We start from the raw sequence: 22,033 nt of genomic DNA, 5'->3' as shown, positions 1-22,033 counted from the left end.
TCTTTTCCTAAGGATGTAATAAAGCTTCTCTGATGCCCAATTGCCCACAAGTCTAAAATGCAGCGAAACAGGGGGGTTCTGTGCCAATCTGACTTTACAGGCTCAAACCTTTTGCCAGTGGGGTGCTGAGATCAGGGAAGCAAAGGAATAGTGTGATTTAGCACTTTGTAAGCACCAGAAACACAAAATATCCCAAGCTGGAAGGGACCCACAAGGACCATCATGTCCAACCCGTGGCCCTGCACAGGACACCCCAGGAATCCCACCATGACTTCACACAAGCAGTTACTGCCTTGCTTTCCAGGGATTTCTGTGCTAGAAAGAAAAGCATTTGCTGAAAGAGTATTTAAAATTCACTATGAAGTGTTGAAAGTTTAAAATATTCTCATTATGGTAGGATGTTTACCAAGGAAAGCCACCCAACCCTCTCTGTAGGGAAATCCTTGCTGAATTGGCCACTGTGATTTTTTTTTGTTTTAAATTTTATTAAAAATTAATGCATGTTACATTTTCAAGTGTAAATACTGAAAAATAGCCTATGGCAAAACGAAAAGGCACAGGATTAAAACCAGCTTAATTGTTTCCATGGATACATGTTTTGCTATTTGGCAAAAAGTATTTTATACACTTTCTACAAGAATAAGCATAATTTTAAATATATCTCTGAAGGGTGGGACCCTGTAATTTAACCATGAAGACAGAATTTGTACTCCTAAAACGTGATAATTCCAGTGATATGTCACTTGAAGGTTGTTCTTTGGAGCAGAGGAACTTGAGTGCAGGAGGAGAGTGCAACAGGCATCTCGACACAGGGCTCACGGCGTGACATGTCACGACAAATAGCGATCTCTGACAGCAAAGCAAAGTGCAGGGGTACACACAGCAGAGTTTACAGCAGCTCTAACCTGACTTGGGGAAGAATGCACCAGAAAGCGGATCAGAACACTGGGAACGGATCGGTGAAACACCTCAGACAGGTCTGCTGAGCCTCAGAAGGCGGAGCTGGCATATTAAAATTATTGTTCCTTTCTGAAAAATAGACTTGTGGCTGTTTGTTGGTTTTGTTTTCCCTTAAGCATTAGTCCTTGTAGCCCTGATGCAGTGTCTCGATAACAGTCGGGATGTCGTAGAAACAGTCGCTCTGGCCGGGAACAGCCCGGGGGCTCCGGCCCAGCCCCGGCTCCCTGCGATCCCCGTGTGCTGCCCGGGGCACTGGGACAGCTCAGTGCCGTGGGCCAGGGGTCCCACTCCAGCAGCTGCCCCCTCAGCCCTGGCTGGGACTGAGCAGGAGAACACCAGGCACGTCCCTGCCCAGCCGTGTGGTGGCCCCGGAGGGGTCCCCCTCCCTGTCCCTGGGTTACCACACCCGGCACTTCCCTGCGGGGTGCATGGCTGTGCCCTTCTTGCAGCGGAACACCTCGGAGAAGGCTTCGAAGTTCTGCAAGGATCCCATCACCCTAAACAAAGGGAGGACACTTGTTAACATGGAGGCCCAGTGCATGTGCTCTCCAGTCATGGCAGAAATCCTGAAAGCTAGTCTGGATTTATCCAGTGTGTTATAAAACTCTCCTTCTGGGCTGTCTTGGTGCGAGGGGGTGAATGAAGTGAGTTAGGAGTCAGTAAAACCCACCTGTACTTCAGAGGGCTGTGCACGTCTGTCTTTATGGACTGGCTGGCATATTCTGGTCTGTAGGAGCCACACCAAACCTGGACAGGGAGCATTGATAATCAGTGGGTCAGGGTTTCAGGGAGTTCATTTTGGGAACATTCTCACTGGTTTTCAAAGTTTTCCTAAGAGCCATCCCAGTTTGTTATGATATCACTGGAGTATGTTTTATAGAGAGGCAGAATACATACATTATTAATTAGGTTTTGTTTTACAAGGTCTCGGATCAAGATCTCATGCTTTGGGATCAATCTATCAGCAGGTGGTTTCACCAGGTGTTTCCTTCCTCACATGAACTGAAATCTAAGAGCCTGGGGCACCACCCTGACTGTTCTTACCTGGGCAAAATTGAGGAAGAAAAGCTGTTTGTGGGACAGGTTCAGTCCAGGAAGCTTTGGCTCCTTTCCTTCCCGTTCCAGCCACTTCAAATAGGCCTGGAAAAGACCATAAATCCAGCTGAGAGGAGCAGCAGGAGAGAGATATTGAATGTTTTATTGGGGTGGGAGGCTTTAGCCACAATATGAATGAACCCAACATGTTTCCCTTCTGTACTTCTGTGGTTTTCTCTCTCTAACACAAATAGTACAGAGAATTTTATGACAAAGGTGTCAGCATAAGCTCTGTTGACTTCATTGACTCTTTCAACAGGAATTTGTATCTGGAAATAAAGTGTTAAGTCTCCTCCACAGCTCTAGAGTGATGACTTTTCTCTCTTCAGGTAACTGCTCATAAAATAGCAGATATCAACCTTGCTCAATGTTAAATCCATTACCTCTTATTGTTACACATTAATTGGCCAATTTGCCTTTTTTAGCTATATTGACATGATGGAGACAAGTTAATGTGTCCTCACGCTGGTTAATTCCCAGTGTTCTGTTTCTGCAGCCTCTCTGTTGCTGAGATAGTCCCAAAGCACATGAAACAAAAGGGAGAGCTGAGGGTATAAATAGATCCAGCACCACAGAACGTCCCAGGATTCTGTAAGCAGGCAGTTTTTATCTTCCCACTCTGCTCCTGCACACCTGTAATGGCTTTTGAAACAATTCTAACAAAGTCATTGACTGGAATGTTGTCCCTCAGGGTCAGAAATGTCAGTTAAGATTTCTGAAAATCCAGGGTGGGCTATGAGCACCCTTAACTGGTGCCATACTCAAAATACCAGAGATAAAAAAGCTGCACCAGGACATCTGTAAGGGTTATTTGTAGGGGAGAACATTCCCTGCTCACCCTGGAGCTCCACCTTTGGGCTGCTCCTGGGTCCAGGAATGGCAGGTCCTACTCTGATTGGATCCATGGGGACAGAAGCTTCTAGACATATAACTGAGGCTTTAGCTTTCTGCATGTGGTAATAACATGTTAAGTGTAATTTTTTTTAGGACAGATTGGGTAACCCCACTGCTGGATGCCAGGTAAGGTTAACTCACAGTGTGTTTGAGTTACCTTGTAGGCCTGTCGGACTCCTCCATTGTCTGCAATGTTTTCTCCCAGTGTGCTGATGCCACTGACCTGTGAAAAACAATCAGTTATTTACTCCATAGCCAGTAAAATCAGCAACTCCAAGACCCACAGGCTGAAGCACAGTCGTACAACACAGACAAACAATGGCTTTGTGCTGGGGCAAGAAAAGAGAGAATAAAAATTTAAAAAAATCACAGGGAAAAAGCTGCAGATTAGAGACCATCTGTATGAATGAACCACCAACAGGAGCTGGGCTGGTGCTGGGCAGAACCTCCCTGCACACAGAGCCTGGGTTTGCTGGGCTGCTGTTGTGCCTTCTTCCCAGAAGAGCCAGCTGCAGGGTTTGGGGGGTGTTCTCAGTAGGGATTCCCTGTTCCCAGCCCTGTGGAGAGGGGGTGGTTGTTACTCACGTTCTGCCCCCCCGCCAGCTCCCAGGTGTAGTTCCCGTACTGGTGCACCATGCACAGGGACTGCTCCTTGAAGTGCAGCGCTGAGAAGTTGCTCCACCAGTCCAGCATGTTCCCATCTTTATCAAAATTCCTTCCTGCAGGGAAATCCAAGTTAAAAAGCAAATTTTTCGGTGAGAGCACGTTGGAGCCACTGTTCTTCCAGGGCAGCACCTGGGATGTCAGAGCTGGGCCCTCCCTCCTTCCTCCTTTGGTTTGGATGCTCAGGAATGTTTGTGGCACAGCAGATCCTCTTTGTCATGAGGGAATGGACAAGATCAGCTATGACTTCTGTTATTCCATGATTTCCTGTTCAGTCAGCAGCCCTGACTTCAGCTAAACCACTAAGGCCTGGTTTTATTTCCAGCTGGATTGTGCATCATGGAACAAAACTTCCCCCACCTTTGAGGTAACTGAGGTGCTTGTTCTGTGTGCCCATGTGACATAACTGAGGTTCATGGAGAACTAAAAGCTGGAATTGCAGTTCTGGGGTTTGTGTTCTCAACTCTCTGTCTAGAGCAAGGGTTTTCTCTGCTCTGGAACTCAATTTCTGAGGCTGTGTTGTGTGTTTATGTGTCATCTGCACAAGATTAATTACCATAAAAAAAAACAACTTGAAGAAAACCCACGTGTAAAAAAACCACTGACTTATGGAATCAGAAGGGAGTTTCTGCCCCAAACATTTTTACATGGCATTCAAGAAAGATAATAAAGTCAATTTCTTTCAAGCATTCGTGTTGAAAAACAAAATCTCCCGGGATTTCAAGACACTACTGAAAACTCTTCTGCCCCAAGAACGTCATTCCCTGATTTCATTGTACTCTGGGAGCCTGTGTATCTGCTTGCTTTGTGTTTCTGATCTGATGATGCTGTAAAAGTCACAGTTTTTCCTGAGAATTGCCATTGCCTGAATTTCTCTCTGACATCTGGTTTCCTGCGTGCCCTGCTTTGCCCGTGGAACATTCCCTGCAGAGCCATCCCGGGGGGTTCCCGGTGGGCCTGAACAGGGCAGGCTGTGACTGGGACCTGCAGCCCCAGCAGTCTGTCGCTGCAATTCCCGACAGGGGAAGGAGTTTGAGCTGGAATAATCCCATTTCCCAGGAGTTTGAGCTGAAACAATGCCATTGCCAGGTCTCTCCTCACCGTTGTCGTCGAAGCCGTGGGTGATCTCGTGCCCGATGACCATCCCGATGCCCCCGAAGTTCAGGGCCTGTGGCTGGTGTTTGCTGAAGAAGGGGGGCTGGAGGATCCCAGCAGGAAAAACTGCAAAGAGGGAGAGACAGGGGGAGATGCCATAAGGTGGCTTTATTTTTGCATCCTTGGCAGACAGCTTGTTTGCTTGGTGTAAGGGTCGGGAAGGAACACCAAATATAAAATGATTAGAAACAAGCTCATGCCTCCTGTGAAATTGTTTCTCTCTTGATAAATGGGAAATGACAAGTTAATAAAGGTTTAATTTGGCACATCTGCAGCTACAGTATCTCCCTGTTTGAGGCCCAAGCATCATTTGCATTAAGTTTAGCCTAATTTGGTGCATAATGTTTGCTGCAGTGAGTCAAGAACAGAATGTTTAGGAGCTGTCTTTTGGAGACAGGCACAGTTTGTGTGCAAGAGCCATTTTATAGGGGAACTAATGGATGTGTTATTGCTTTATTTGGGTTAAGGAAACATTAGAAATCATCTGCTGGTTCCAACAACAGCTGGGGTGTAAAACATGCCCAGGAGGGATTCCTACAGACACCAAGGGCACTCGATGCCAGTCGTGCCCACAGCTCTGCAAAAACCCACCCAGCTGCTGTGTCAGCTGAGGGCTTTGCCTCTGGATGCAGAGATGCACTGCTGTGGGGCTAAAAATGCTGAATTAGTTCCATGCAGCAGTTTAAAGCTGTTTAAACCTACCTATCTGGTTCCTGTTGGGGGAATAGAATGCATTGACCACTGCAGCTCCAATTATCCATCTAAAAACAAACATTGCACACAGTGAGTAGTGATTTTTAATTTTTTTTTAGTCATTCTTTTAATTTAATTATTGTTTAAAAAGTTTGTATAGAAAAGGATGGAAAGGAAATAATCCTTATATGGATTATATATGTATAAATAAAATATATATAATATAAGGAATATATTTATGGATGTATAATCCCTACAAGCATTATATATATATATATATATATATGGATATATAATCCTTGTAAGGATATATATTATAAGGACTATATATATATTATAAGGAATATATATAAGGATATATAAAGAAATATAATTTGCTGATAAGGAAAATCCCGCTAAGGAAATTGCATAAGGAAAGGATTAATGTAGGGAAGAAAGGTGCATTGAGCACAGCTGGAAAGAAATCCTGATACCAGGAAATACCTGCTGGCCTGTTTATGGGCACCTCTCATCCAAAATAATTCCCAGGTAAAGGGAGAGATGCTTTTCCCCTCGAATGCTGAGCAGCCACACTGGTGTGGAAGGTGGTGACTGGTACCCCCTCTTCCTGACACTGTCTGGGATGGAGAATTTCCATGACACTGTTTCCCTCCTCCCCTCCTTGCTGGGCTGTCAGAAAGGTCTGGCACTGCTCTCGTGTGAAGTATTTCAGTGCCATTTCTGAGTGTGAAACATCTTGAGGAAGGACTGGAGATTCTGAGGGAAGGGCTGGATTGCTGCTGCCAGAGTCAGTGAAGTACCTGCTTAATTCCCTGACTGCCTCAGCCCCAAGCACTCTCAGCTGCCCCAGCATGACTTGCACACCCTCCCCATTAATCCAGATCTTGGACTGAGGCTGTAAAATGCTGGCTGGGAACTCACATGTCTTGGTCAACTCTCTCTCGAAGTTTTTTCAAGCTCTTCTGGGCCCCAGCTCGCAGGTTTTCCAGGATGTTTTCAAAGTAATTGTGTTCACTGAAGTTTAACTAAAGAAACAGAGCTCCAGGTGTATTAGTAAGCTGTGCAGAAAGAGGGACTCCTCATACCTCTGTAAGAGGTTTTTTCATTGCATGGTATCAACCAAAAGTTGGCTCCCTGCATGCATTTATTTATTAATGTGTTCTTTTTAATGTCCTTGGAAAGGACAGTTGTACAGGCATAAGAATTCCAAGTGGCAAGAAAATAAGTGGAGGCTTTTATCTTGAGGTGTGCACAGGATACTTACATTGGCATATTCCTGATCCAACTTGTCATTCTGATCTTCCAAAATGTAATCTGGATAGCCAATTTGTTCTTTGATTGCCATTGCCTAGAAGAAAAGAATTTAGTGTTTCCCCTTAATTGTGGTTTTTGTTGGTGTGTGGTGGGTTTTCTATGAAGTGTCAATACTTTATTGAATAGAATAGTTTAGTTGTTTTTTTTTTTTCCCTTGCTATTGGAATGGTGCTGATGGTCCTAAAGTCAATGAAATGTTTTCCCTGGGGGATTGCATTGTGTCCAATTGCCATTCTAGTTGATGTGGGGCTAACAAAGGATTAAAAGGAAAGGACAATGTGATAAGATAATGGAATAATGAACATTGAAGTATCTTCCTCCATTTTGTAGAGGAACTGGAAATAGAGATACAACAAAATTCAAAATATTTCATATTCATAAGGGAATCCTGAAGTTCCCTGTTGTCTCTGACCTTCTCCCTGGCTTTCTCCTTGGATGCCTCGTCCATCCACTGTAGCTCATCCAAGGTCTCCACGAACACTTCACGGATCTTCTCTATTAAATCTCGCACCTAAAAGAGAACCAGTGAGACAGGAATCACTTACCTGATTTACATCTCCCCAGGCAGAGCTAAGGAGGGGTGAAAAGCTTCCTGCTGAAGCCTGATGTCCCCAGATTCTCTGCTCTAAACCACAGTGCTCAGCATTCCAAAGATCATAACTGAGCTCTCCTTCCTTCCCACTCTTGGCCTGGGGGGATCTTTCACAGGCAAAACATTCTGGGGGCTCAGACGGGAGGGAACGGGCTCTGTGGGCACGGTGCAGGTACAGTAGTACGAAGGGTAAACTACATACCATCCTCTTGCTCTCACCAGCAAAAGTCTCCCGGACATACATCGCTCCCACCGCGTTCTCCATGTTGTTGTTGACGTAACTCACGCACTCCCTCCACCGCGCCTCCTCCAGCGTCGTCCCGTAGAGAGCCTGCAGCACCAAGCACAGCTTTGGCCCTGCCTGTGCACCTCCAGAGCCTCCCCTAACCAGCAGCTTAGCCTAAGGCAAAGGTTTCCACTGCCACCCCGGGCTTTGTCTGGGGATTACGTGACTGAACCGCGGCATCGCAGGATGGTTTGGGTTGGAAGGGACCTCAGAGCTCATCTAGTTCCACCCCCCTGCCATGGCTGTGTTGACAAGGACTTGCTCTGGAGCTGTTGGGCTCTCCTCCAGCCCAGCTGTCCAGGCAGGGAGGAAATACCTTCCTGTAGCTGGCCCGGGCGTCCTTGAAGCGCCGGCTCAGGCTGCTGATGCGGTCGATCACCAGGCGCCAGATGAGGTAGTTCTGGATGGTGCTGTGTGGGAAAGCAGAGCTGAGCTTAATCCCCTGCAAAAACCAACACCAGTGCAGCCAGCCAGAGGGGGATCTCAGTTTTGGATGGAGACAAGGAAGCAAATGACTGCTGCCAGTCCTGGGTTTCACGGCATCTGCAGGGGACTGTTCTCATTTCACTGGAGTTGCCCAGCCCGAGGACTGGACTGTCCTGTGTGCTCAGGGATTAATTTCCTATTGGTTTTCCTTCTGGAATGTAACAAGACCTAAGCCTGTGATGTACTTTTTGCTTCCCATTTAACCTTTCCTAAGCAAGCAGCAGGTGAGACACTTGCTACTGAAGTGCTCTGAGACTCCAAGACCTTCAAAGACATTTCCCATATTTTACAGGGCTGTCATTTTCCTTGGAGAAGCTCTGGCAGAACTAGAAAGGGGGTCCAATGATTGACATATCCACAATATTTCTGTGAATTTTGATGGTATATTCTCCAGTTTTTTACCTTGCTGAGTACTTGGAGATGATTGCCTTCAGCTCTTGCAGGTAGGGCATGCCATAGACAACCACCTCCTCCTCTGGGTCAACCTGGACACTTACTGAAGACATGACACCTTGGATGAAGAAGGTCCAGTTAAATTCCTAGGCAGACAGAGAGACATGCCAATGGTGGGTGCTTAAGTGCCTTAGTAACTGGACTTTCTACAGTTTTATGGCCTTGAATGCAGCTGTAGTGTTGTTCAGCAGAAAGAAGCTTTTTAAGAGACTCTGAAGACAAGATTAAGAATGGGATTGATTTTATACCTCTTTGTTGAGTCACTGACAAATTCATGAAACCATTTCCATTGGAATTAAGAGACTGAAAGTATGAGACTGCTCATTAGGCACTTACATTCAATGCAAACTTTTCCTGTAGCTCTGTTAAGGTCATTTTGTTGTACAACAAGGTGACATCGTGCCTCTCCTCTGCTGGGGTTGTTGCCTGGAGACATTCACAAGGTTATTACTGGACTCAACTGGCAGAAATATCAATGGCTGAAATCACATGCATGTGCACAAATGCACACTCAAATAACATCCAAATAAATCATTTTTCTGGGGAGAAAGGAAACTCATTTGATGGTGTCCAGTGCTGCTCTCTAAATTTCAGTGCAGGAACTCTGGTCCCTGCTATTCAATAATATTTTAGTGACATGCTGAGCCAAGTGGTTCCCTCTGTCCTCTAGAATGGCAGAGCAAGCTCTGGGAGATTTTTAGGGGGCTGTAGATTCCTAAGGACGTGAGGGAGTGAGCCCTGGTGTTCTCACAGTGTGTGTTTAGCAGAAGATGGGTTATCCTGCTTTAGAAGAGTTCCAAACATAAACACAGCTAGGACTGGAGCAGCACAGCAGTGTATTCAGTAGACAGTTATAGACACACTGATTTCTGGGCTGTTCATGGCACAAAAACTCTTCTTCCCCCTGTTTTCTGGGCCGTGGGTTTCGTGCTGGGTTGAAAACTGCTGCACAAACATCAAGAGATCTGCCCCCTCATCCCTCACCCCCCGGCATCCTGAGCTCTGGAGCTCTGTACTCACATTTGCAATCTCTGTTTCAAGCTCCATCACCTTTGTCATCTCCTCTTGGACAAAGGAGTCATCTCTAGACACGTTCTGGTCCTCCCGGATCATTTTGGCCACGGTGATCATGAACTGCAGATAAGCCTCTCTCACCTGCACACAGGACACAGGGGGTAGGGACAGTATTGAGGGGTTTTTTCCTGTAGTAGATACCACTGCCACACCTTGGAGCTCAGTTCAGCCTGGAATACCCTGCAGGGCAGTTACCAGCCTCAAAACACACTTCCTGCTTCCCTGTGCAATGCAGCTCTGGCACTCTGAGTTAGAATTGCTGAGAAGGCTCCATAAATTGAGTTACTCTGTGGGAACAGTGATCCCCACCAGCCAAAATCCCAGAGTAAATGTGGAAGGTTTGAGTTCTCTGAAAGCAATACCATAAATCTTCTCAACTCTGGTTTCACTGAGACAAAAGCTCCGTCTCAAACAGTTCCAGTGATACCTTTGCTTTATTTCTGGTGGGAGGTTCTGGCTGATTCATGCCCCAGAAAGGGCTTTGAAAAGATATTTGGCTGCTGAAGGAGTACTGACCCCTGATGCAGGAAAACTTAAAGTCACCTGTTCTTCTTGTACACTTTTCTTCCTCCAGAGACCTTGGAAACCAGATAAACACAGTAACTGTTGTGAAGTTGTGCCTGGGTACTTACAGGACGATGATTTGTGGTTTTAGGCTGAGCCCTTAATCAGGCCAGACTCCCCCAGGCCTCAGGAGGAGCTTTGCCAAAGGATGCTGGACTAAAGCACAGGGGGAGTTTGGGTCATCAGAGTTGGGTCATTGTCTGGGGGCAGTGAGCTGGTAAATAGCAAATAAAAAGGGGTTGTGTCTCCTCCTTAGTCATTAGAATTAAAGACACAGCCTTGCCCACGCTGGTTTATGGCTTCAAATTAAAGCTGTATCGAGCAGAGATGGTTTTCTTTTGCTAATCTGGGATGGTCTCTGCACTGTACCTGATTTTCCATCTCCTACAAGTCAATCTATGTCTGACCTTCCTGCACCAGTGCATCAATATCCCTCTTTCCTGCTGTGACTGCTCTGTCCAGGTGACACTTGCAGGACAGACTCCTGGTCCAGCAGCTCCCAGCACAGCTACCAGGAGGTTGTTCTGGATCAGGAGTTGGCAGCTTGTAAAGGTGCCCAGAAGGTGCAGAAACAATCCTGTACAAACCTCACAGGGCTGTATTTAAGCTATATTATCTGTGAGAACATAGTCAAATACATAGTCTTTGAAGTAAGAATCAAACTCTTCCCACTGATGTTTTCATCTGCTCTTACAACCACGAGACAAAAGAGTCTCAAATGCTGATTGTTGTCCCTCTGTTTTCCCTTCCATTCTTGTTAGGAAAATTGGTTTGATGTTGGGCTGCAAATACTCTTTGTTAGCATGACATAATTGAGGGAAATACAATGTACTAAAGCAGAATTTTCATCCTGGAAACAGATAAATTATCTGGCTCTGTTTGCTACAGCTTTCTGTGTATTTACAGAAACAGAGTTTTTGCACAATCAGTGCTTTTGCCCCGAGCATTGGCAGAGAAAAACAGCTAGAAAATCATCTCTCACAATCTTCCTGTAATTCTGGGGAAAGGGGAGAGTAGGTGGCAGCAGATTCTTACTAGCTGAGTATCAGTGGATTTAGAGGAAGATAGAAGGGAATCCAAGACAACCTGCACTGAAAATGTGAACCCTGTCCTTCAGAATTAGAGACTGTTTAATGATTTTGTTTTCCCATAATATTCTTTATGGTTGGCCAATTCTGGGGAGGCTTGATATTTATACAGCTGTTCAGTCCTTTTGTAAATGTGACAAAATTTTGGCATAATTAGGAAAAAACGTAGCAATGAATGTCACAGTCTAACTCTGATTGTTACATGCCCTGAAGATTCATATATTTGAGTTTTCCAAAGCACAGGGATAAGTAATAAAGTTGTTTTAGTGGTACATGGTAAATAAATGCCAAGGAACACTCACCCTTTGATAGTTGCCCCCATTGAAGTAGTAATCCCTGGATGGCATTCCCAAGCTTGGCTGGTCAATCTGAAGGAAAACACATTTCTCTGGTTAGTGATGAACAGGAACTGGGGTTGTCCAAAGGAATCCTTGAGAGGCAACATGAGATGCTGTTCCATCCTTCCAGTGCTGGAATGACCCTGCAGCCAAACAGCCAGAGAACTGCAGCTCTGCAAGGACTGGGGGGGATGGAAGGTACAACTTTGGTCTCTGGATTTTTGGGTAAGGACAGGATGGATCTTAGTGCGAGTTACTGAGCAAAATCTTTCAGTCCCCACTGAGATCCAAGAATAGATTTGGGCAACTTTTCTAAGTTGCTTGACTTGAGGGCTGGACTTGCTGCATGAACAAACTCTGAAATATTATTTACATATTTTAGACCCATGGTTTCCTGCTACATGTTAAACCTCACCATCATTTTCTAAGTCACAAGAATTTACAGCCCTTAAATGCTGTAAATCAGCAAAGTTCCATTGACTTTTATGTCTTTTACTGAAAAAAAAATTAAAAAAGCTGCCACAAAACCTTTCCCAATATTTCTTTGAGACAGGTCTGTCACTTGGGGCACAGGGCTGTTCCCTGCATTTGGCCAGTGCTGTGCTGTGGGAATCTCATCTGTCTGCACTGTGAACAAGTCTGCACTGTGGTTCTGGGATGCAGCTTTTGGCTCACATAGATGATGTGCCTGCTGGAGTCCCGGTCGTCGTTCCACACGAACATGTCGATGAGGACACGTTTGTTAAACCTGGAGTTCATTAGGGACAGTTTTTCTTCCATGCTCCAGCTTGGCTCTGGGGGATAACAGGGAGAACAAATACCATTTATCCACCTGTGTCAGGACTGATTGAAGTTGTGCAGTTTGCTGTGCTAAAATTGTGTAGATCTAATTCTATATATATATATATGTGTGTGTGTGTGTGTTAAATATGTGTGACCCCCTGACTCTTGTTGATGAAGAAAAAGTGAAAATGGGGGATTTAATCCAGTGACAGTGGCCTCCCTAGTGCAGGAAATGATTCTGACTGCACGTTATTGAACCCTTTCAGGCCCAGCATTACCTTTGGTCTTATTCCAGTCTGCAGAAGCCACTGGCCAGTCTCCAACCATCCTTAAGGCCTCCAGCAGAGGCAAAGAATCTCGTTGCTCTATAAGGCCTGAGAGAGGAAAGACAAATGCTGTGTTGTTTTCACAGAAAAACAGGTAATGAGCCTGACAGTTTAAATCTGAAACTCAATTTGTCACAGTCCAAAGGAAGAGAGACCGTGAAACCACCTGTCCCCTGCATCAGCCTTCAGAAAAGCAGTGAAAACACTTCTGAGGCTCCAGTGCTGACTTTTACTGGACTGGTTTGGGAAGGATGAACTGGGACAGGTTTGTGCATTCTGAAGGGAAGGTTTGGCTTCCACCCCAGGGGCAGGTACCCAACCTCCATCCTTTCCCCATCCCAAATGTGCACAGTAGGCCTTAGTGATGCACCCAGGCACCTTCACCCATCTGCAGATGAGCTTTCCAGGCAGATCCACCCAGATTAGACAGGTATTGGCTGGACTGAACAGAACATTGGTGCTTCTGTACACTCAGTATGGACCCCAGGAATCAATGGAACAAGAGGAGACTCACTCTCATTCATGCATGACTTGTAAAGGATTTTGGCTTTCTGAAATGCCTCTCTGTCCCCTTGATCTGAAGTCTCCAGCACACCTGGGGAAGGAACCATTGCCATGAGATTTGTGCCCTGGAGAGCTTTGATCATATCACAGAAATCCCTGAGAATTCAGGGCTATGATAAACACTTGTTTTGTAGCCTGCAATTACTGTGAGACTGGAGAGCCCTTCAGAGGAGCTATTAATGGCAAAAGTGTCAGGAGGAAGGATGTGCAGGCTCGTCCTGCTCCTTTTGAAGTCAGTACCAAATCACCTATGGCTAATTTTTAGTGGGAACAGGATGTTCCTACAAAATGGGGGCAGTAAGAGATGTAGAGATTAAAGGACCAGAGAGAAAAAAATCACACTCCACACTTCTCTCTGCAGGGTTATTTCTCTGTGTGCTGTGTGGCCAGAAACCCCTGACCCCAGACACGAGTGTGAGGATGGAGTAGCCTCGTTCCCACCTTTCAGGATGATCTCCAGCTCGTCCCTCAGGATGTCGAAGATGCTGTACCTGGAGCTGGTCTCTGGGATGACATGCCTGCTCAGCCAGCCCCCACAGGCGTACTGGTAGAAATCCTGGCACGGGTCAGCTGCGGGGTCCATGTTCTGGATTATTCTGGCAGCTGGGGACCAAAATTGGAGAGCTGAATCCCACAGGCTGCCCAGTGGTCTCTGGCACTACCAAAGCCTGTCAAGGAGCTGCTTGGCAAGAGTCATTCCCATGTATTGGGACTTGAAGGATCCCATTTTCTGCTTAAAAATGCCTGAGAGCCTCTGAGTGGCAGAATAGCTCTCCCAGAGCACAGTGCCCTGCAGGCATGGGGTGCTGCCCAGGGCTCCCCTGTGCTCCAGCTCAGGAACTTGCCTAAGAAACCAGTGTTCCAGGGGGGATTGGGAACACCCCTGATGGAGCCTCACCTCTCCTGAGCTGTAGATGCCAAAAATAAGAGGGTGAATGCCCCATGTATAGAATACACTCACAGAGAAAATTCATTCTAAAGGGATTCTTCCCATCCCAAGGCACAGACTGTTGGCCAGTCCATGTCCCTGTGGCTCAGGCCAGAGGGCTCTTGGCCACACTGGCAATTTTCCTGTACTGCTTCCTTATGGATGATACCCCTTGGGCAAGGGGAAATCTCATTCCTTTTCAACTTCAGCCTTAAATCCTGAATTACCTTTTATTCAGGTTCAGCACCAACACATAAAACACCCCCTGGGCAATAATCCCTCCCAGGGACCCCCTTACCTGCCGTGACACAGCCAGGGGTGGTGCATATGTTGCCTGAGTTGGTGCCATAGTGAGTTCCTGCAGGGAGAGGAGTGAGAAAGGACATGGAATCAGTTGTTTAGGAAGGGAATTGCCACCGAGGTCACTCACCTGAGCCCAGCCTGGGACAGCTCTGTGGGTTTGGAGTGAGTGACTGAACATCAGTGCCAAGGACATCGAATGGCAACTGCGAGGAAATCTTTGATCTGGAGATTTATGAGGAAAATTTATTGGCAGCAGCATTACAACAGCATTGACAGTGAGTTTTAACTCTCCTGGAAGGACAATGAGACCATTTTTTTCTACCTGCTGCCTCCACAGACTTTCTGATGCAAACTCAAACTACCAGATCCCTTTCTAGGCAATCTGTTGAGATGCTTTGAGCATCTGAGCTCTCTCATGATCTTCAAAGTCACCGTGACCAAGAGACTTAAACAGGGGGTGAAAAGCCCAGAGCTGCATTCCTGCTTTCCCACTCCTCTGAGCCACCAAGATCAAATCAGGAAAAAGAAATGATTTTGATTTCTTGAAGTGTGTGTGTGCTGGGGAGTGGGGGAGTGACAGACTCGTGTCTGGGGTATCTGAGCCCCCCAGACTGAGGAGTGGCCTTGGCCCTGAGAGAAGGAAATGAATTCTGATGGCTTAATTTCCTATTTGTGAAACTGGACCAGCTTGGTATCCACTTATGTTAAACAGACAACTACTTGCTCCACACTGGAAAACAAAAGTTGATACTTTCCAACAGGATTAGATATTTTTTAAACTCCTTTTTTGATCCTTGCACTGGGATGTTTGCAGTAAAGAGTTACTAGAGAATTCCTGTCAATGAAAGCAAGTGCTTTACATGAGAGCAAACAAGATTACAGTAATTCAGAGAGAAATGAAACAGTGGGGAAGAAAAGAGGGCTTTGAAGTTCATCAGTGGGAGCGACACAAAAAGCCCCCACTGGGATTGGGGGCCCAGCTGAGCACATCTGCATGAGAATAACTCTGTGTCTTGTGGCTGGGGTCTGGCAACCTCAACATGGGATGAGCAAAATATGGGTAAAAATGTGAAGCTTCACATAGATGGTTTAGCTTTTTTTTTTTTTCTTTTTGGTGTTTCTGTCAGGGGTTTGGTTTGTTTGTTTTCTTTTTTGTGTTGGATGAAGCTAAGAGAAATTTTTGGAGTTTCCTAAATTCTCTATTAATTAAACAATTAGCAAAATCAAACCTAAAAGCCCAGGGTATTTTCAAGGAAAAAAAAAAAGAGTTTTGAGAAAAGAAATAAGTAGTTCAAAGGCAGATGGAAATTCTCTGTAAAGGAGCAATAGCAAAGGTGAGATGGAAATACCTGTTTTACAAGAACTCTCTGCTTCTCATTGTTTCTCAGGGACCAGGCAGGACTCAAGTGAAGCCTTTTTTCTTTTATAATTTTTTTTTTTTTTTAGTCAAAGCTCCTACTTTTAATGTAACCTGACAACGTCTGACTCCAGTTTCTGGAACCCAACTGCTTTCAACAAGGCTCAGACTCCCCCCTTCCCAAAGCCCTGGGGACTGGGGAGCTGTAACTGAGCTGGATAACCAGGGGAGCCAGAGCTGGTTTGGACACTCGGGGCTCTGAAACTCTGCCACGAAACCAGATCAGGAGGAACAGCTGGTGAGGGGCTTGGAAAGTGTCTCCTTTGTCCTTCTGTCAATTATGTCCTTTATTCCTCAGCACCTTTCCTGACACAGACCCCACCTGGCCTGTGAGGGGTGACCAGCACTGCCCTGTTTGGCTTTGCAGGGGGTTTGTCAGGGCTTTGCTCACTCCACTGAGCCTCTGTCACCTGCACCTTCCAACAGCTGCAATCAAACATAGCAGTGCACCTCGTGCAGCCTCAGCCAGGCAGCTCTGTGCTTCATTTTGTCAGAGCCCTCTGCTAAAACAAGAGCCCAACTTTTCAGTGTAACTACAGGTAATTCTCTGTGTTTCTCTCCCCAGTCAGACGGTGCTGACATGCTGAGTTACAGTGACATAGAGCCTCCTGCTCTGACACCCCTTTCAGTCTGACACAGCATCATCAGAGAATTGATCAGGGAAGATAAACTTTAATGGAGCCAAATAAAATGACCTTGGCTGTGGGACTACAGCAAATGGAAGAAAATGAGGGAAATGGAGCAACTCCAGACGCTCCTTTGGAGGTGAATGGCTCACCTGAGAGATGGCAGAGCTGGGACGTGCTTCACACCCCTCTGGGCTCACTGTGGAGAATTTTACTGTCTTAATTTGCCTTTACAAGAAGCCACCGAGCCCTGTCACGTTCCCTGGGCAGCAGCAGGAGGTGAGGAGGACTCCTGAGAGCTGTGGAGCCCTGCAGGCCCCTTCAGCAGCTCAGCTTTGGAAGGGCAATTATTTTTTTTTTTTTAAGTACAAGTTGCTTTTCACAGCCTGACTGAAGCTCCCTGTCAGACAACAAAAGCAAAGCAAATTGCTGTGTGGGGCTCTGGAGCTCACAGCTTGTGTTCAGTGTTTCCCCACAGCACGTTTGGAGGAGCACAGATGGCTGGGGATGGCACACACGGGAACAATTAGAGCCACAGTTGTCACCATGTGGGAGCTTTACCTCCCAGCACCTTCCCTGTTCCCCAGAACTCCTCTGCAGAAGTGCTGTTGGCACTGCAACCTGCTCTTTCTGCTGTCAAACCAGCGGATTTTTTGCAGCAAACAACACAATTGCCAAGCTCAGGTTTTCCTTGTCGGGGAGGGTGGTCTGTACCGGGGTCAGGGGCCTCAAATGGAGCCCAGAACACAAGGGTTTGGTTTTATTCCTCCTTCCTTAGGATTTCTCACCTACAGGCAGGGCTGAGCCAGGATTTGTGTCAGACTCAGTGAAGTGTTTGCAGCCCTGCATGTCCTGTCACCCCACAGCAACACTCCACACCCATGGAGCTCCCTCTGACTTTGACTGAGAAGGGTCTTGCCACCCAAATATCACCATGACTTATGTTTTAGCTGCCACTTCTTTAAATTCCCCATCTGCTCTGAGTAGCTGCTTTTAATTAACGAGCATTCATCTGGGCATCAGTGCAGGAGAGGAGCAGAGCTCAGCCACAGCCCCCTCTCACAGTGCCAGTGGCCAGTTCAGATATTGCTCCTGGTCAGCAGGTGTGTGTACATCTGTTATTCGAGTGTGCAAAAACCACATTCACAGCATAGAAAATGTAGGAGGAAAATGTGTTTTTTTTGGAAACCCCCAGGGCAGGGTGTCGCTTAGACCAAAGGTTGGATTCTTCTCTGTTTACAACCTAAGAGGACAGAGCAGAGCATGACCTTGAGCTTCCCAACAGCCAGCAGGGACAACCTGAGGGGATGCAGGCACACAGAAATAAATATCTGTGAGTCTGGCTTCTGAGAAGGGAACTTGGAAGCCAGAAAGTGAATAAAATGTCACTGAGAGAAGACATTACTGGACCGGCAGTTGGGTGAGGATGGAAGTGGTTGGTAACTAAGTTGCCTGAAGAAGTTGCTGACTGATTTGATGTGTCAGCTACAATAAGTGCTGAAACGTTCTTCAGACTGTAACCTCTCCAACAAGTGCTGAGATCTGGAGTTTGGTAAATATTTGTGGAAGGGAGCTGGGAGGGAGCTGTGGAAAGGCTCTGAGCTGAACGTGTGGGTGTGATGGAAAGACTGAGAGTGTGGAGTGTTCAGGTCCAAACCCAGTGACTTCAGTCCTGTCTGCTTCCCTTGCTGTGATCACCCAAATATTACTCTGTTCTTCCTGTATTTTCCTTTAGCTTGTTTAGATGAGTTTTTTTGGGCATGAAAACTTCCTTGGATGTCGAGCATCCCCAGACTGCCTCTAGGACTGTAGAACTGCACTGCTGTGAGAGCTCCAGTGTTTTTGTTGGCTGGGAATAGAGATAAAAATCCCAGTCAGCTTTAACAGAACTACAGGAATTACTGCTGTACCCAGGGGCCTGTTTCATGCACCACAATGCTCCTCTGTGAGCTCTGTGCAAGCAGAACAGAAATAGTCTTCCTGAAGCACAAAGCCTATATATGCCTTTCTGTATTAAAAAAAGAGACAATGTAAGGCAGGACAGGTAATCCTTCTGTCTTTCTAATTTAATTTTCTAATTTAATTTCTAATTACTAGCTAAACAGAATTATTTGTTAGAGGCTGGGTAGTGCCAGCACGATCAGGGATGTTCAGAGATGAAGTGGCAGATCTGAATCTGCTCTTAGTGAACAATCCAGTGTCCCATTCTCACCTCAAAATCGACATTTGAGTGAAATTAGAAACAGAACAACCCCAGGATAGCACTCTGGGTTCTACCACATGAAAGCTGCTCAGCTACACTGGTTTTCTCCTGTTGCTGTGTGGGATTTATGTTGCACAGCTTTGAGCCATAAATGCTTTTCCCCTGGCGAGTCTGAGACTTCAGGCTCTTGGCTGAGCTTTGGGAATGGGCCTGGGGGTGACAGCAAAACAGGGCCAAGGGGAGCACTGGGACAAAACTTTTCAAGACAAAAAGACAAATGTTTCTCCTGCAGGAACAGCCTGAAGAGCTCTTTCTGCCGCACCTTTAGACCCAAACAGGGCACGCAGACACCCACTAAAGGGTGACATTTCTCCTGCTCGGTTCCTACCTGGAATTTCCTAAAGCTCGTGGCTGCTCCAGGGTGAGCCCACCCCGGGGTGTCCCCTGGAGCAGGAGATGAGCTGTGTGTGCTCAGGGGGAGCAGAGGCACAGAGGGGCTCTGGGTCAAACCCCCTCCATCCAGCTGGGAGGAACCAGCCCAGGACAGGCAGCACATCAGCTCTGCAGTGCCTGGCACTCCTGCTGCCCAGGAATGTCTGAATCTGGGAAACACCTCCAGGGAGAGTTTAACTGGCCATACAAGAATGCAAAATATTTACATTTTAGGCTTGTTTTCTCCCAGAGAAGCTTTCCAGCAAACAAACATAGTTAGCACTGGCTCCCCCCGTGTGTTTGGGTGAGACCAGTGTGTGACCAAATATTAACACCTGAATTATTCAGGCAGCGAAACCCTGCAGAGCTCAATATTTGATACAGAAACTCCTCCTCTAGTACCTTTCCCTGGGGAATTTCTTTCCTCCCATCTCCTGAGCTGGTAGAACAAACTTTCTGATGAACTTCACGGATACCAAACACTCAGATTTCACCCAACATTCAACGGCTGGTAGCAAAAGGAGTGAACAATAAAAAGGCTTTTCCCAGGAGTTACTGCCCAGAACTGTGCAGTGTTTCCCTTACAGGTGCTGAAAATGCAGTTCCCTGCAGCAGGGGATGCAGAGACAGGGGAAGGACACAGAGTGCCTTGCTCCAGGTTTGCTATTCCTGCTTTAGTTCTGTTCTCCAGCGTTTTAGCAGAGATGTGAATCCAAGAGGCTTTAATGGGAATGACAAACACAGGCATTTGATGCTTCACAGGATTTTAAAGCAGGTGTGCTGGTGGGAAAAAACTTCAGCTTTAGTTCGTGTGCTCTGCAGCTGAAATATTCAGGCAGAACACCTCAAAATAAGGTGCATCAGTGTCAGCAAGACGTTTGAACTAAAGTCACTGAACCAAATCACACTCCGAGATCCAACTGCCTGGTGGAATATTGAAAAAGTCTCTTCTTTCCTCATCAGAAAGTGGTATTGTTTTTTAAAGCTTTCACATTTTAATAAGCAATTTCTCCTTTAGAGAGATTGTTTTAAAAAGTGTTTTAAAGCAGCTGCTCCTTTAAAAATCCTGACAATGATGAATCTTGGCTTGTGCTTCTTGTGTAAGGAACTATCAATCCTTACACACAGACACACACCCTCCCCCTGAAACAGCGCAGCATCTTTCTCAAAACAATGCTGAATTCAACAAAATGCATGGAATTCATTGAAAACACAGAATCTTACATCACATAATTTAAAAATTAAGTAAAATCCAACACAATCTCTATGCACAAGCTGGGAACAAGGCAGAGACAGCCACATCCCTCACAGAGGTGACTTCACTGCCCCCCCTGGAATTTTATTTTCATTTATCTCTGAAGAAAAAAAAAAGAAGAAAAAGACTTGTATGCTGTTTGCAGAGGGAAGAGGAGAATCATTCCCAGGTTCTTACCTCTGCTGCTGGCATACAGGATCACCAGGGCGACGGCGGCACAAGTCATGAGGAGCAGCAGGACAGCCAGACCCAGTGCCACAAAGCTCCAGGGCTTCTTCCCAGATTTCGTTGATTTTTCCACAATATCCATTTGGCTTTCTGATTTCCCCATTATCGTAACTCTAAATCGGGGAGGGTAAAAAAAAAAAGAATTAACGGCACAGCTAAATCAGCGCAGGGGTAAAAGCAGGAGAAAGCAGGGAGGAAAAGGAAGCAGAATAAAAGCAAAGGGAGAGAGGAAAGTTCCAAAATATTACATGTATTTGTCCATTTGATTGTCCACAGATTTGCCAACCTCATTCTCCATCTCCCGAGCTGTGTGTGCCCTCGGCGGGGCTGCGCTGGACTGGCTGCCCCGGGCTCCCAGCGCTGCAGCGCCAGAACTTCAGGAGCCTCTTTGGGAAGTGTGGAAGAGTCTCATGACCAGGTTGGGCAGCTCCTTTCTCCCGAACGGGGAAGGAGGGGGAAAACTGCCGCCTTCCACCCCCCACTTCGGAAGTCTCTCGCTGTTTTGAGGAATTCCTTCCGCGGGGCTCCGTTACCAGCCGGGGGATCCACCCCGGGGTCCTTCCCGGTGCCTCCGAGCGGGGTCTCCGGCGCGGGCGGAGGGTCTGGAGGGTGGGAAGCTCCCGGGACACGCGTGGGCTCCCGGGTGTGCAGGAGGCTGTGCCCGGCAGCCCCTCGGAACCCCCCGAGCCATGCTCGGAGCGGGAGCTTAGCCCTGCGCTCTTCCCGGCTCCAGGGAAATGGGAAGGATCCCAAGCCCGGGCAGCCGCGGGAGGAGGGGTTGGAGCGGGGCTGGAGCTGCTGCGGCTTCTCCCGAGAGTCCCCCCGGCTTCCCGCAGATCCCTGCTAGCCCTCAGGGGCCACAGGGGAGGGGGCAACCCACCGAAACCCTCCGGCGGCGAGAGCCGCCCAGGCTTTGGGCTGTGATGTGTGGGAACGGCTTGGCTTTGGGAACAGGATTTAGGGGCTGTTGTGGGCAACGCACCCTGGTCCCTTATGCTGCTGCCGGGGAATCCGCCTGGTTACAACCGGGAAAGATAAAAGGGCAGGGAAGGCGTGTTGGTTTTGCTCTTCCCCAGAACCGGCTCTGCAGCGAGGCAGAAGCAGGTCGGTGTCTGGGGGTTTGGCACCGAGCTGCCCCAGTTCCCAGGGGATAAATGGTCAGGTTGTGCCTCTCCCGACCTGCGCTCCCAGCCCTGTGTGTGCTCGGGAGGAGGTGCTGAGGGCAGAGCAGGGATTCCTTTGTGGCAGCCCTGATTTGGGAATGTACACACAGTGTTCCAAGGGTAGGAGACAATGAACACCAGTTTCTTCTG

The 22,033-nt window shown here is 47.0% G+C and overlaps 1 protein-coding gene across 1 annotated transcript; it reads right to left on the bottom strand.

Annotated features, from left to right (window-relative positions):
* Positions 1-1,347: 1,347 nt before the first annotated feature.
* Positions 1,348-21,275, bottom strand: MMEL1 (membrane metalloendopeptidase like 1). The gene is made up of 23 exons (XM_008928671.3): positions 20,969-21,275; positions 20,670-20,833; positions 14,555-14,614; positions 13,770-13,931; positions 13,279-13,359; positions 12,717-12,812; positions 12,331-12,449; positions 11,620-11,685; positions 9,612-9,746; positions 8,928-9,017; positions 8,541-8,677; positions 7,969-8,062; positions 7,569-7,697; positions 7,187-7,285; positions 6,725-6,808; positions 6,382-6,485; positions 5,470-5,528; positions 4,714-4,833; positions 3,535-3,668; positions 3,107-3,172; positions 2,005-2,100; positions 1,631-1,707; positions 1,348-1,457 (listed from the first exon to the last, which is right to left on the bottom strand). The coding sequence occupies exons 1-23, from the start codon at positions 21,016-21,018 to the stop codon at positions 1,358-1,360; spliced, it is 2,322 nt and encodes a 773-aa protein (XP_008926919.1). The 5' UTR covers positions 21,019-21,275; the 3' UTR covers positions 1,348-1,357.
* Between the last annotated feature and the right edge of the window lie 758 nt (positions 21,276-22,033).

This window comes from Manacus vitellinus, unplaced genomic scaffold, assembly GCF_001715985.3.
Source record: "Manacus vitellinus isolate BGI_N305 unplaced genomic scaffold, ASM171598v3 scaffold_46_pilon, whole genome shotgun sequence".
In the NCBI taxonomy this organism is placed as follows: Eukaryota; Metazoa; Chordata; class Aves; order Passeriformes; family Pipridae; genus Manacus; species Manacus vitellinus.
This window is presented reverse-complemented; position numbering and strand designations above follow the sequence as displayed.